This window comes from Sebastes umbrosus, chromosome 4 (assembly GCF_015220745.1).
Source record: "Sebastes umbrosus isolate fSebUmb1 chromosome 4, fSebUmb1.pri, whole genome shotgun sequence".
NCBI classification, from domain to species: Eukaryota; Metazoa; Chordata; class Actinopteri; order Perciformes; family Sebastidae; genus Sebastes; species Sebastes umbrosus.
In genome coordinates this window covers 26,968,019-26,983,017 of record NC_051272.1, presented here as the reverse complement: position 1 = coordinate 26,983,017, position 14,999 = coordinate 26,968,019, and the positions used below count along the sequence as shown (strand labels likewise).

Here is a 14,999-nt window from a genome sequence, read left to right as displayed (position 1 = left end):
ACACAAAGACTTGCTTGGCTGCTTTGGACTGCAGTGTTTTTCACCAAGACCATCATTCACTGATGACCCCGGTGCCGGCGGTTGCTCTGCTGTGGAGTTAGCTGGGCTCGCTATTCCACTGCTCGTGGTTGGTTGTGTATCTGTGATTTCACATTCTGTCGGCTGTTGGCTGGTAGGCTCAGGCGGCTCTGTTGTTAAAGCTTTACATGAAATTGGGCGTTTTAGAAATCGCCGAATGTCCATAACTGCTCATTGTAAAAAAAAAATAATAGCTAGCTAGCTGCTACTGAATCACTGTATGAGAGGGAACTCATATCTAACATTGCACAACACAACGCTATGTCACATGACTGCTCAAAAATTAATTTATTACAAAACCAAACATAATCTGAAACTTTATAGTTGGTATTCATAATAGTTTTATGCCTGTAATTATCCAAATCCGAATCATCTCCTTTTTTATATATCAAACATAAAACTCCTTGATAAAAGGAATCCCCCATACATGCACCGTTCAGACCTTCATTAAACATGGAGGTGAGGAGGTTTACCATATCATCAATGTACAACTGGTAAAACTCTGTGGGCAGCCCATCTGGGCCAGGACTTTTATCGATGTTCAGTTGTTGGATGGCCTCCATCACATCCTCTTTTCTGATCTCTCCAGTAAGTTCAGTGAAGTCCGAGGAGCTGTATGACAGGATTGATACCAATAAGGTTTTAATACAACCTGCATCAACATCAATATTCTTATATGCATCGATACATAGTTTTCTGATCACCTTTTGTTTTTCACGGTGTACAGAATCGCCGTTTTTTTTAATTCATCTAATAAATTTACTTTCAGTTCATTTTTGTCCTGATTTAATGGCATGGGTTAAATTTCCTCTGTTGTCTATGTCTGATTTATACAATATAATAATTCCTGATTAAAATTATCTATTTGTGTTTTTATACTTGACATATCGTCCTCGTCGGTTTTAGATTTGTTTCATATTTTTTAATAAAATATATATATATATATATATTATTGATATATATTGATTAGTGAATCATATTTCATGTTTCCTTTATTTAACTCTACATTTAAATTTAAAGAAATCTTTTATTCTATACTTTAATATTTCGCATAATTTAATATCAGATTTGGTAATAATATTTAGTTGTATCATTTTGTGTATTTCCTGCTTCATTTCTATTAAAAAATCCGTGTCTTTGAGGCACTGTGAGTTGAGCTTCCAGAAGCCTCTTTTTTTCTGAGGCTCTGGAAGTCAAGGAAGTTTTTACTAAAAGGTGATCAGAGAGGTCGTTGAGCACCGTGGTATACATATTAACATTAAAATTGGAGGATACATAAATTCTGTCGATCCGTGTTTTTGTTTTTTTTATCGAACCGTGTATACTCGTTCCCGAATGGATTAAAAGCTCTACATACATAAATTAATTTAGCTTCGTCGCAGATTTCTTTTAAAAGTCTCCCTTCGGAGCTCAATTTAAAATCATTGGGACCACACCTGTCGTTTTCCTCCGTTATTGTGTTGAAGTCCCCACACAGAATAATTTTAAAACCGATGGTGAGCAGCTCTCTGAGTCTTTTGAATAAGCTGATTTTTTTTGCTTTACCAGGAGCAGTGTAAACATTTGATTCTATATTTTTTCCCTCTATATATACAATCCAGCATTAATAATCTCCCTGGGATGAGGTCTCTTCTTCTTAACACAGTCACATCAAATGTTTTAAAAAAATACACCTACTCCGTCTGCTCTGTTTTCGCCAATAGAGATAAAAGCCTTACCTTTGTTCCATCGTTTGCACACGTTCTCAGAGTCCTCGATACTGTTCAGTCTGAGCTCTTGTGTGCACAAAATGTCAAAATCGGTTTTCAATAAAAACATTTTTTTTTTTCTCTAAAAACTTTAGACTGCACACCACGAGCATTCCAGGTAGCAATTTTCAGGAAGCCCACATAGTGGAGTGGTGGTGTACTAGGGTGTGGGCTTGTCATCTAGCCGTTTCTCTTTATTCTGGGTGGTGAATTTAGATGGCCTTTTTTTTTTTGCTAATTGGAAAGGTGCTTCGTGCTGTGACTTGGGTGCAGGGAACTCGGGTGTGGGAGAAAATGAGTTGGAGGTGTCTGGGTCGTGGTGTGGGGGGGGGGCTGCTGGCCAGCTGTTAAACCTGGTGAACTAAAATCAGAGCTCGGGCTCTCACTCGCACTCTCATACTCTCGATCATCACTGTCGACATCACTCTCAATCAACAATCTCCCCTCCCCTGACAGGGAAGAGAGATCATCTGAAGAAGCTAAAGGGGGGTGCTCAGCTGCAGGTGGAGGGTCGCGTTGAGGTGGACCTCGCTGGGGAGCAGGAGGCTCAGCACCGGGCTGCCGTATGGGGATCTCCTATCCTTCTGTTGACGGCTCTTTTTGCTGCATCCTCATGCTGGGACCCATAAAAACACCACACTGTTCCCCAATTTAGAGACTTAATTTAACATCGTCAAAATTTCCACAACTAAATCCGGCCTGGCCTCACTTTCCCCTCCCTTCAGTGCCTTTAGTGCTATATGATGATCTTCCCTGGTCTGACTTCCTCCACAAGTGCCCACAGCCTCACTCCTCACTCACAGCTCCCATTCCCCCACTCTCACCCGGCATGAGTTGGCCTCTGGTTTAAGCTCTTTCAAACTAGTCAGAGTTTGCAACGAACAAATGTGAAAGTATCGTTCCGGACCTATAGCCTACAGGCCGTCGGAGATATCACCACAAAGTGTTCCCCGCAATACCCAGTCCTATAGCTACCAAGTCCCGATGTCCGCAAATCCCAGGTGTATGTCGTTAATCATAAATGAGTCAAAACCAGCGTATACAACAAACAAATTCAAATCTTCCGCCTCGTGCAACTCTCCTCAAACCAACCTCCCGAATACTATCATATCGTATCGTAAATTCGTGAGCCTGGTTTGATAGCTCAGGGCTTCTGCCCTTTTCTATCAATAGGAGATTGTTTGAAGGGAGGAGAGAGGAGATGGAGGAGGAGCCCAGCTGGTTTTGAGGCATCACGGACCGGCCAGTTGAGGAGGGTTTTTTTTTTCTTCCCTTTTTTCCCTTTCCCCCTCTTCCCCTTCCCCTAATAAAATAAAATGAAATATGGATAAAACAAAATGGAGAGAAAAAATAATAATAATAAATTAATAAATAAATAAATAAATAAAGAAAGAAAACTTTAAAAACAAAAACTTTAAAAAAGCTAACATAACTGGGCAAGATCAATATCATGTGACTGTGTGTGTGCGCTTGAGAGGGGTGGGGGTGGCTGGCTGTCAGTCAGTGTGCAAATCAAATTAAGGCAATATTAACAAGAATAAGATCAAATAAAGTAAAATAAATATAAATAGGTAGATAGATAGAAGAAAAGAATGGTGGCTAAAAGGATGGTATTTAATAGCGTGGAGGATAAAAAAGATGATGTTTTAAAAGAGAAGGGTGGATAAAAAGATGATGTTGTGGTGTGTGGACTGTAACTAGAGTTAAATGTGATCATGGGTTAATATTTGTGGTGGTGGTGGGGGGGTTTGATAGTTATGGTAGTTTGTTTTGGAGGATTATGGAGAGGGGTGTTCTGGTGGCCCATTGTCCTTCATGGATTAATTGTGTCATGGCAGGGTTATGGATGGCTCTCTGTATATATCTCTGGGTGAGGATGGTGTTTCTTTCTTGGATGGGTTTGAGTCCAGACATACTGTGGATGTAGTGGGTGCTGATGTATTGAGGAGGTCGGTATGCCAGTTTTATTGCCTTGCTCTGGATGATTTGTAGCCTGTTGAATTGGTGTTGTGAGGCTGTGGTCCAGGCTGTTGCTGCATATTCAAAGATTGATCTGATGTATGTCTGGTAAACCTTGAGAATGATTTCTGGTGATGCTCCGTGTTTGTGTCCGGTGAGTGCTTTGAGGTGGTTGAGTCGTTGGTTGCCTTGTTTTTCCAGGTTATTGATGTGGGTGGTCCATGCCATGTTCCTTTGAAAAGTGACTCCTAAAAACGTTGCCTCTTTGGCCAGGGTTAGGGGGGTGTTGTGGAGGGTGAGGTGGATCGTTGGTTTGAGTTTGGTGTTTCTGGTGAACAGGATGAGCTGGGTTTTGTTGGGTTGAGTTTGATTCTCCATTTGTTGGACCAGGTTTCTATTGTTGTGATGCATGTTTGGAGTTTTTTGGCAGCCAGTGAAATTGATTTGGAGTGAGTCCAGTGACAGAGGTCGTCGGCAAATTGTCAGATGTGTCCTATGGTGGGTGGGGGGTAGTAGACGTCGGAGATGTAGATGAGAAAGAGGAGGGGACTGAGGACTGCACATAGCTATACGGTACGTGTCCACAGGGGCGTTTTTTATCGCGAGGGGACGCGACGCTTCTCAAGTTTGGACGCTTGGTGGGCGTTCCAGTAGGCGGTGACGATAGATGATTGACAGATGATTGACCAATACTGGGCGTTGACGTTTTCCCGGCTTTATTTCAAGTTTTGGAGGGATAGCGGATCATAGCCCACTGTCATTTGCCATGGACAGAAGAAGGATCTTCATCATTGCCCTGCTGTATTTGCGGTACAAGAGGTACCAACGCCGCCGCCGGAGATTCTGGGTCCACCCTATCCTCCAGGCTCGCAAACAGCACAGCGAATACCACCGTTTGGTCGCGGAACTTCGCCTGGATGAGGTGATGTTCCAGCAGTATTTCCGACTGACCTGAGGCCAGTTTGATGAGGTGCTTGGGAACATTGGAGACCGAATCTCTCGGATGGACACCAGCTACCGGGAGGCTATCGGTCCACCTGAGCGCCTCGCCATTTGCCTACAGTAAACTGCATTGATTTTTGTCCATGCATCAATTGTTGTTTAAATAACATGTTGGCACAAAGTTCCATGGTCCTACTGCCATAATAGCAGTGAAATTACATTATCAAGATGTATCGAGTTAATTATAGGCATAGTGTTGTACCCAACTTTATTTTGTGCAGTATTACTTTTGTTATTAAATCCTCATACTTTGGAATAACGTAGTTGGGCCCATTAAATGTCCTGTAGGCACTACATAACTATGTAATATTTCAACTCAACATTAGTTAGGACAAATAATGTCAACAGAAAGTTGTTGTACTAGACCCCATGAGCCTTCCTGTAGTTGTAAGCCATTATGTTTGTTTGAATTACTGTAATACTGTGTATGCCACACAGCTACATATTGCAGTTAATACAAGGCTAATGTCTTCATATACTGTATGTATTTACAGATATCTTGCTACAGGCGACTCATTCCACACGATAGCCTTGAATTATCGTGTGGGGGTCTGCACAGTGAGCAGGATCGTGTGGGATGTGGCAGCAGCTCTGTGGGATTCCTTGGTGAGTGAGGTCATGCCTACTCCAACCATGGAGGACTGGAGGACCATAGCAGAGGAGTTCCATCATCGATGGAACTTCCCCAACTGTGTTGGCTCCATAGATGGCAAGCACGTTGTCATCAAGGCCCCCTCCAACACCGGCTCGCTCTACTACAACTACAAGGGGACATTTTCTATTGTCCTCTTGGCAGTTGTAGACGCGCAGTACCGTTTCCCGGTGGTTGATGTCGGCGGGTACGGGAGAACCAGCGATGGTGGGTCTCTCCACAACTCCGCTTTTGGAGAGGGCCTCCGAGATGGCACCCTGGACCTCCCACAAGATGATGTGGTTCCAGGAGCAGAGCACAGAGGCTCACTGCCACATGTCTTTGTGGGAGATGAGGCCTTTCCCCTCCGCAGGAACCTGATGCGGCCATTCCCAGGCTCCAACATCAGCAGGGAGCAGAGGGTATTCAATTACCGCCTCAGTCGTGCCAGGTTGGTGGTTGAGGATACTTTTGGCATCCTCTCATCTCAGTGGTGTATTTACAGGCGTGTAATTGGAGTCGGCTCAGTGACTGCAGAGCTGTGTGTGAAGGCCACCTGTGTCCTTCACAACTTCCTGAGGGTCGCCGACATGAGGGAGGCCGAACCACATCTCCACGTGCCTGAAATCTCTGCTGCTGTTCTACAGGATGTTGCCAGGATGGGGTCGACCAATGCCACAAGGGAAGCCATTCGAGTGAGACAGAGCTTCACCTCACACTTTTGCCAAGAGGGTGCTGTTTCATGGCAAGAAAACATGTAGAGCACTACACAACCAAAAGGCTCTTTTAAGAGCCACATATATAATGCATAAAGAGCAATGTTTCATAAGCACAACTATACTGTCTGCACAAGCACAACTATACTGTCACAACTATAGACAGTATAGTTGTGTTTGTGCAGACAGTGTAGTTGTGAGTCATAACTACAAAAACACAACTACACTGTCACAACTATAATTATGTACTGTTGTACCTGTGGAGTACAAATCATTTCACACACATATACCCATTTCATTTGCACCTCAAGCACTTCCTATGACAACTCAATTGTATTTTATACTATTGTGAAACTTTTATAATGAAGAACCGTAGCATTGTGTAATAATAACCAATATACAGTTATATTATTAATTAAAGAGATTTATTAATAAGAAAATTTAAAACATTTAACATTTAACAACAGATTTATTAATAAGAACATTTAAAACATTTAACATTTAACAACAGATTTATTAATAAGAACATTTAAAACACCAACATTTAACATAATAAAAAATGGAACATAACACAACTGAACTGGAACTGAACTGAACATATAACAAAATCTTAAGTGAACATAACTACTCGGCTCCTGCCTCAAACAGGAGCTGGTGGATCTTGAATTTCACCTCCTCCTTTTTCCTGTCCTCTAACTTCTTCAGTAGTGGCAGGATACTCTGAAAAAAAAGGGCTTCTAAATCTATGGGGGCTGGAGGTGGAGGTGTGGATGGGGGGCTGGTGTCATCCAGTGCAATGAGGAGTCTCCTCTCAAACGCACTCACAGGACCACTATCTGTGTCTGCTCGCCTCCTTTTAGCAGGTGGGCGTGGAGTGTATGCAGCTGGCTGAGGTGGCACTTGGGGGGAGACTGACTGTGCTGCAGGGAGGGGGGTGGTGGTTGGAAGTTGCAGGGAGGGGGGACGGAAGGAGGAGACGGACTGTGCTGTAGGGAGGGGGGTGGTGGTTGGACGTTGCAGGGACGGGGGACGGATGGAGGAGACGGACTGTGCTGCATGGAGGGGGGTGGTGGTTGGACGTTGCAGGGACCGGGAACGGAAGGAGGAGACGGACTGTGCTGCAGGGAGGGGGGTGGTGGTTGGACGTTGCAGGGACCGGGGACGGAAGGAGGAGATGGACTGTGCTGCAGGAGGGGGGTGGTGGTTGGAAGTTGCAGGGACGGGGGACGGATGGAGGATGGAAGGATGGAGGAGACGGACTGTGCTGCAGGAAGGGGGGTGGTGGTTGGAAGTTGCAGGGACGGGGGACGGATGGAGGATGGAAGGATGGAGGAGACGGACTGTGCTGCAGGGAGGGCGGTGGTGGTTGGAAGTTGCAGGGAGGGGGGAAGGATGGAGGAGACGGACTGGGCTGCAGTGGATGGGACCCTCCTGGCAAGGTTGGATGAAGTCTGCCTGCTTTCTATGAAAGGTGTGAGGAACTCCATCACTGGCATAAAACACCATGGCCGTTGTGAGGAGGCCCCAGCCCCACTCCTGTTTCTCTCCTGAATCTTTTTTTTTTCCTTTTTAAATTGGTCCCTCAAACTCTTCCACCTTGTGCGGCAGATGTCCTCTAATGAGAACATAGGATCATAGGAGCACATCAATTTACTGTCTTACATTAGTGTTTATTAATACAATTTGATTATCTAACTTTGTCCTTTTTGTGTGATGGTCAGTGTTGGGGAGTAGCTGTAGTTACATAGATTAATTACAAAGGGCATTATAATTGTGATTTTAAATGTTTTAAACCCATCAGAAACACCAACCATCTCTGCAACCTTCTTCCAGGCTGCATTCCTCTCGCTGTTGTTCCTATAATTGGGAAGGGAAGCATCGTAGAGCACTGCAAACCCCGACACCACCGTTATTAACTTTTCCTCCATGGCTGACCTGCTGCTGACCCACAACAAAGAAAACTACACTTCCCTCCTACAACAGCGAAAATACCTGCTGCACCTGATTGGACAACGCTTTTCCTTGTGGGCGGTCCTCTCCCGGATTTCAAACCGGAACCAGTATGGAGGCTCGTTTGGAAACTTTCTCTTATTTCACGTAAATAGTTCACCGAAATGTGTTTCTGAAAACATTTGAGGTGAGAAATAAGCCATGCAGTTGCTGAATATGTCTTTATTTTGGATCGACAACGTTTATTTTAAAAGATCTTCGGGAGTTTCGAGAGGCGGCGAGTCGCGTCGGACGCCCGTGATTTGCATAAAGTAGCGGAGCCCTCAACTTCATGCAAATGAGGAGCAGGCGTCGTGACGCCTAGCACGGAGCCTGTGGACACGTACCAATAGGAGACACGCTGCTGTGGGACCGGCTGTGAAATGGTGACGCTGCTTCAGACCTCCGGCTCCTGATTGGTGAGGGGCTCCTCCTGGAGCTCAGCACCGCCCAGAGGAGCGACCCACCGCCCGAAGCTACGCTGCTGATTGGTGGGAAATCCTTTCAAAGTGTCCGCCAACATTCAGAGCGGGCCGCCCTCTGCTGCTCTGCTGGAAGCCTCTTCTCTGGTTGGTCTGTCAGCAAGTCTCGCTCCGCGGACATATAAAGGAGCTTTCTGCTGGTGGAGCAACACTTTTTATTAGTCTCCACTACTGAAAACATCTCACGATGAGCGGAAGAGGCAAAACCGGCGGAAAAGACCAGAGCTAAGGCAAAGACCCGCTCTTCCCGTGCTGGGCTCCAGTTCCCAGTCGGTCGTGTTCACAGGCATCTGCGTAAAGGAAACTATGCGCAGCGTGTGGGTGCCGGCGCCCCCGTCTACCTGGCGGCTGTGCTGGAGTACCTGACCGCTGAGATCCTGGAGTTGGCTGGAAACGCTGCCCGCGACAACAAGAAGACCCGTATCATCCCCCGTCACCTGCAGCTGGCTGTCCGCAACGACGAGGAGCTCAACAAGCTGCTGGGCGGAGTGACCATCGCTCAGGGCGGCGTGCTGCCCAACATCCAGGCTGTTCTGCTGCCCAAGAAGACCGAGAAGGCCGCCAAGTCCAAGTAAAGCTGGAGACTCGCTGACTGCTGGAAACCAGCCCCCAAAAGGCTCTTTTAAGAGCCAAACACTCCCAAGATAAAGAGCTCTGGTCCTCATGTCTCTAATGCACCGATGACTCATGAAATACATTGAAAATTGTTGTTGTATTGATAAAAGGCAAAAGTCATACAGAGGACTTATTAATAGGGTTGTTAATATCAAGCTGAGTCCAACTGAAGTTATTCAAGAGGCTGAACTACACACTCAACACCACGTGATAGACTTACATTTAACATATATAGGTCTATTACCTCCTTTTTATGTTAACTGGTACAATGTACCAAAATTAAACATCTAGAAAGAATAATAGTTATCTTTAGGATGAAAGCCTTCTTTTGATCAAGATTGACTATGTAGAAACCTTTTGTCTAATTTGTGTGTAATTTCTCTAAGCATACTTAAATTATCCCACAATAATCAACCTTTGATAGCACAGGTTTTTTCTTTCTCTATTATTTTATCTAATATATAATTTAATCTATTCATAATCATTTTGGCTAGTATTTTATAGTTGGTATTCATAATAGTTATATGCCTGTAATTATCCAAATCCGAGTCATCTCCTTTTTTTTATAACAAACATAAAACTCCTTGATAAAAGGAATCCCCCATACATCTACCATTCAGACCTTCATTAAACATAGAGGTGAGGAGGTTTACCACATCATCAATGTACAGCTGGTAAAACTCTGTGGGCAGCCCATCTGGGCCAGGACTTTTACCAGTGTTCATCTGTTGGATGGCCTCCATCACCTCCTCTCTCCTGATCTCTCCAGTCAGACCAGTGAAGTCTGACGAGCTGTATGTCGGGACTGATTCTAATGAAGTTTTCATACAACCTGCATCAACACCTATATTCTTATATGCATCAATACATAGTTCTCTGATCACCTCTCTTTTCTGTTTTTCAAAGTGGACAGAATCACTGTTTTAATTTTTTATACATTTAATGAATTCACTTTGAGTAAGTCTTTGTCCTGATTTAATAGCATGGATTAGATTTCCTCTGTTATCTACATCTGATTGTTTATGAATACAATATAATAATTCATGATTAAAGTTCTCTATTTGTGTTTTTATACTTGACATAATGTCTTCGTCGGTTTTAGATTTTTGTTGCATATGTTTTAATAATATATATTGATTCATTAGTGCATCATATTTTACAGTTTTTGCTTCAATTAATTATTCTATTTAAAGTACTTTCCACCACCTTTAACTAAACTCTAAACTATTAACTTGTGATGTGCTGTTGTTATATGTAGCACATGCGCAGTCCAGGTCAGAAAACAACCAATCAGATGCGAGCAACAGCACAGTTAGATTTGCATCGAGTGGATATAAATTGAGACTTTCTGCTCGGGAATACATCAGTGGACTCAATAGAAAACTGAACTACGAATCATGCCGGAAGCCGCCTCCGTCAAAGCGGCCAAGAAGGGCTCAAAGAAAGCCGTCACCAAGACCGCCAGCAAGACCGGCAAGAAGAGGAGAAAGTCCAGGAAGGAGAGCTACGCCATCTACGTGTACAAGGTGATGAAGCAGGTCCACCCAGACACCGGCATCTCCTCCAAAGCCATGGGCATCATGAACTCCTTTGTGGGCGACATCTTTGAGCGCATCGCCGGTGAGGCCTCCCGTCTGGCTCACTACAACAAGCGCTCCACCATCACTTCCAGGGAGATCCAGACCGCTGTCCGCCTGCTGCTGCCCGGTGAGCTGGCAAAGCACGCCGTGTCCGAGGGAACCAAGGCTGTGACCAAGTACACCAGCTCCAAGTAAAGCTGCTGCTATACCAACAACACAAAGGCTCTTTTAAGAGCCACCCACTACAACTAAAGACATGTTCCTGTTGTTACTTTGCCATTTATTGTTGATCATTGCTCATCAATGGATGTGTGATTTTTTTTTTTTTTTTTTTTTTTTTTTTTAAAAATTATTACATTCAATGACATCTCCCAAACCTCATACTGGCCATGCAACACATTTATTGCAAACGAGTAAAATGGCATAAAAATGTTTTGTCACTTACTGTGAAAACAGTCCAAAATTTACTGAAATATTATAAATAAAGTCCCCTTTTTAACTTCCAACCTGTGTTTTTAAATATGTGCAGATGTTACCCTTGTTGCTGTGTTTGACATTTTATTCTCACAAATAAAGTATCTTGCTGTATTTTATCTGCAGATGAAAATTAGCACCACGCTTCGTATCCTGTCTGTCATTTACATGTGGAAGTGACTGTGCATTTGGTTCTGATCTCACATTGGTTTCCAGTCATGTGACATGGGCCAGCTAAATATGTCAGGGTGGTTTGGCCCAAACATTATACAGACAGTCGAAGTGATGCAGTAACAATATTATTTTATTATTATTTTATAGGTAGTATTATAAAAGAAATTAGCAATCTGAGGAGGGGGGGGCGGGGGGGGGGGGTGTGACTCATGAAGCCACAGTAGAGCTTCTTTGAACACTGGACACCCAGAACGAGACAGAGTGAGTCTTAAAGATAATGTCACTGTTGGACGTGTTAAAGTGACAGTAGGCAGTATGTTTTTGGCATCATTGGGCAAAAACTCCATAATAACCCTTTCAGCATATTGTAATTCAAGTGTTCTGAGAGATAACTAGACTTCTGCACCTCCTCATGACTAAAACTTTCCTTCACCAGATTTCACAATGGCTGCCATGTCATAAACTTTCTCATTTTACAGCTAAATCGTGCACTGCAAGATGATTCTGAAAACATTTGAGGAGAGAAACAGGCTTTAACGTAACATAATATTGATTCATATTTGATCAGCGCTGCCAGTTTGGTCGGAGTTCGCGAATGATTGATAGCCGGCTCTCATAGACGGCAGCTGGACAGCAGACCTCAGATCAGCTCTGACTGCTTGTTTTCCAGTCTGTGAAATCTTGCAGATGCTGTTAAGAGCACCGGAGGACACCGGAGGACATGATTTTTTTGTTCTACTGTCAGGATATAGCGACTTAATCATATTTGCTCCAATCTCGCCTACTTCAGCTTTAAAATGCAGCTGTTTATATATATATATATATATATGTCATAACAATAATAACACAAAATACTAAACCACATACAAAACCACACTATGTAAATGTTTTCCCCACTTCATGATTAATTACAAGATAAATAAAGATAATAAATAAATAAAAACAATGAAAGAGATGAGAAAACAAAGATCAAATGAACTAGTACAACATACAGAATAGCTTATGACAATATCTGCTGATTTTTCTACATATAGTCACATCATGATTGGTACTGTACTTAACTACAAAGAAGTTTATTGAGTACAAAATGTTTTACATTTGCTTGTGTATAAGCAACTAGTCTTACAGGAGACATGCTGTCCCTGATTCATGCTGTTGTTCAGTAGGTGGCGCTGATGCACCAAAGAGTTTAATCATCAACCTTCATGAAAATCCAAAGAAGAAGAAGAAGAAGAAGTGCTCCGCCTCTGTCTTCTATCACGTCCTCTGACAGTATTTAAATAGCTGTGAAGCAGCAGACCAGAGTTTACTGTTGAGTAGAAAAACATTGATCAGCAACGATGAGTGGAAGAGGCAAAGGAGGAAAAGGACTCGGTAAAGGAGGCGCAAAGCGTCACCGTAAAGTCCTCCGTGATAACATCCAGGGAATCACCAAGCCCGCTATCCGCCGTCTGGCTCGCCGTGGTGGAGTGAAGCGTATCTCCGGTCTGATCTACGAGGAGACCCGCGGTGTGTTGAAGGTGTTCCTGGAGAATGTGATCCGTGATGCCGTCACCTACACCGAGCACGCCAAGAGGAAGACCGTGACCGCCATGGATGTGGTGTATGCTCTGAAGAGACAGGGACGCACTCTGTACGGCTTCGGTGGATAAACACACTCTGTTGCTTTATCAACACTAAAGGCCCTTTTAAGGGCCAACCACTTACTCAACATAAAGAGCTGACCTCCTGTTAAAAGTCCTGCAGATAAACATTTGTAATATTGCAACAGTGTTTTATGGTGATCATATTATCATTACCTGGCGTCTGTAATAAATTCACATTTGAAAAATGGCAAAAAAAACATGAAAATGTTGATCGAAAAAAAGAGGGAGACTACCTGAATAAAATAATATAAATAAATGAAAGTACCAAAAATTATATTTCTACAGGTGCAGCTCAAAAAAATTGAATATTGCGAAAAAGTTCAATATTCTTTGTCAGTTATTTAAGAAAGTGAAAATATAATATATTATAGACTCATTACACATAAACTAAATTGTTTCAAGCATTTTTTTCATTTTAATTTCGATAATTACAGCCTACAGCTCAAAAAAAGAAAGCAAAAGGTATCTCAAAATATTAGAATATTTCATAAGATCAATCAAAAAAAGGATTTATAATACAGAAATGTCCAACTTCTGAAAAGTATGTGTGTTTATTCACTCAATACTTGGTATTGAGTGAATAAATGCACAAATTACTGCATCAATGCGGCGTGGCATGGAGGCAATCAGCCTGTGGCACTTCTGACGCGTTATTGAAGCCCAGGTTGCTTTGATAGCGGTCTTCAGCTCATCTGTATTGTTGGGTTAGATGTTTCTCATCTTCCTCTTGACAATACCCCGTAGATCAGGGGTGCACACACTTTTTCAGCATGCGAGCTACTTATAAAATGACCAAGTCAAAATGATCTACCTACTATAAAAATGCAAAACATATATTTATTTATAAATATATTGAGTATTCTTTATATGTACAATATATTGGCTAACTAGGCAACTCGGTAGCTTGCTAGAGTTTTGCCGCACTTGGCGCGCTTGTATGCGCATGCGTGGTGACCCATGTGTCAGAAAAGATCAGATGTCAGACTGGCTGCCCTGTATGTCAATCAAGTGACAAATTTCATAGTGAGGATGGATGATAGGCTGACGTCTATTTTTTTAATGCCATGCGATCTACCCACACTACCTTTGCGATCGACCGGTAGATCGCGATCGACGTATTGGGCACCCCTGCCGTAGATTCTCTATGGGGTTCAGGTCAGGCGAGTTGGCTGGCCAATCAAGCACGGTAATGTCATGGTCAGCAAACCAGTTAGCAGTAGTTTTGGAACTGTGGGCAGGTGCTAAGTCCTGCTGGAATAGGAAATCGGCATCTCCATAAAGCTTGTCAGCAGACGGAACCATGAAGTGCTCTAAAATGTCATGGTAGACGGCTGCGTTGACTTTGGACTTGATAAAACACAGTGGACCAACACCAGCAGATGACATGGAACTCCAAATCATCACCAACTGTGGAAACTACACACTGGACTTCAAGCAACTTGGATTCTGTGCATCTCCCCTCTTCCTCCAGACTCTGGGACCTTGATTTCCAAATGAAATGCAACATTTACTTTCATCTGAAAAGAGGACTTTGGACCACTGAGTGATGGTCCAGTTCTCCTTCTCCTTAGCCCAGGTAAGATGGTTCTGACATTGTCTCTGGTTCAGGAGTGGCTTGATACTAGGAATGCAACAGCTGTGTCCATCTGTTGAAGACGTCTGTGAGTGGTGGCTCTTGATGCACTGACTCCAGCCTCAGTCCACTCTTTGTGACGCTCTCCCAAGTTTTTGAATCGGCTTTGCTTGACAATCTTCTCAAGGCTGCGGTCATCCCTGTTGCTTTTGCACCTTTTCCTACCACATTTTCCCTTCCAGTCAACTTTCCGTGAACATGCTTCGATACAGCACTCTGCGAACAGCCAGCCCTTTCAGCGATGACCTTATGTGGCTGACCCTCGTGATCGT

General features: G+C 43.4%; 2 protein-coding genes and 1 pseudogene across 2 annotated transcripts; 2 read left to right on the top strand and 1 right to left on the bottom strand.

The window, feature by feature from the left end:
* Window positions 1-6,955: 6,955 nt before the first annotated feature.
* Window positions 6,956-7,621, bottom strand: LOC119486689 (vegetative cell wall protein gp1-like). The gene has a single exon (XM_037766996.1). It carries the CDS (start codon window positions 7,619-7,621, stop codon window positions 6,956-6,958), a length of 666 nt encoding a protein of 221 aa, XP_037622924.1.
* A 1,171-nt stretch (window positions 7,622-8,792) lies between these two features.
* Window positions 8,793-9,284, top strand: LOC119486510 (annotated as a pseudogene).
* A 1,314-nt stretch (window positions 9,285-10,598) lies between these two features.
* LOC119486519 (histone H2B 1.2-like) lies at window positions 10,599-11,121 on the top strand. The gene has a single exon (XM_037766676.1). It carries the CDS (start codon window positions 10,618-10,620, stop codon window positions 10,993-10,995), a length of 378 nt encoding a protein of 125 aa, XP_037622604.1. The 5' UTR covers window positions 10,599-10,617; the 3' UTR covers window positions 10,996-11,121.
* Window positions 11,122-14,999: the final 3,878 nt, after the last annotated feature.

Bases quoted from the DNA above. Each gene is read 5' to 3' on its own strand.
- LOC119486689 (XM_037766996.1), bottom strand. From the start codon at position 7,621: ATGGAGTTCCTCACACCTTTCATAGAAAGCAGGCAGACTTCATCCAAC.
- LOC119486519 (XM_037766676.1), top strand. From the start codon at position 10,618: ATGCCGGAAGCCGCCTCCGTCAAAGCGGCCAAGAAGGGCTCAAAGAAA.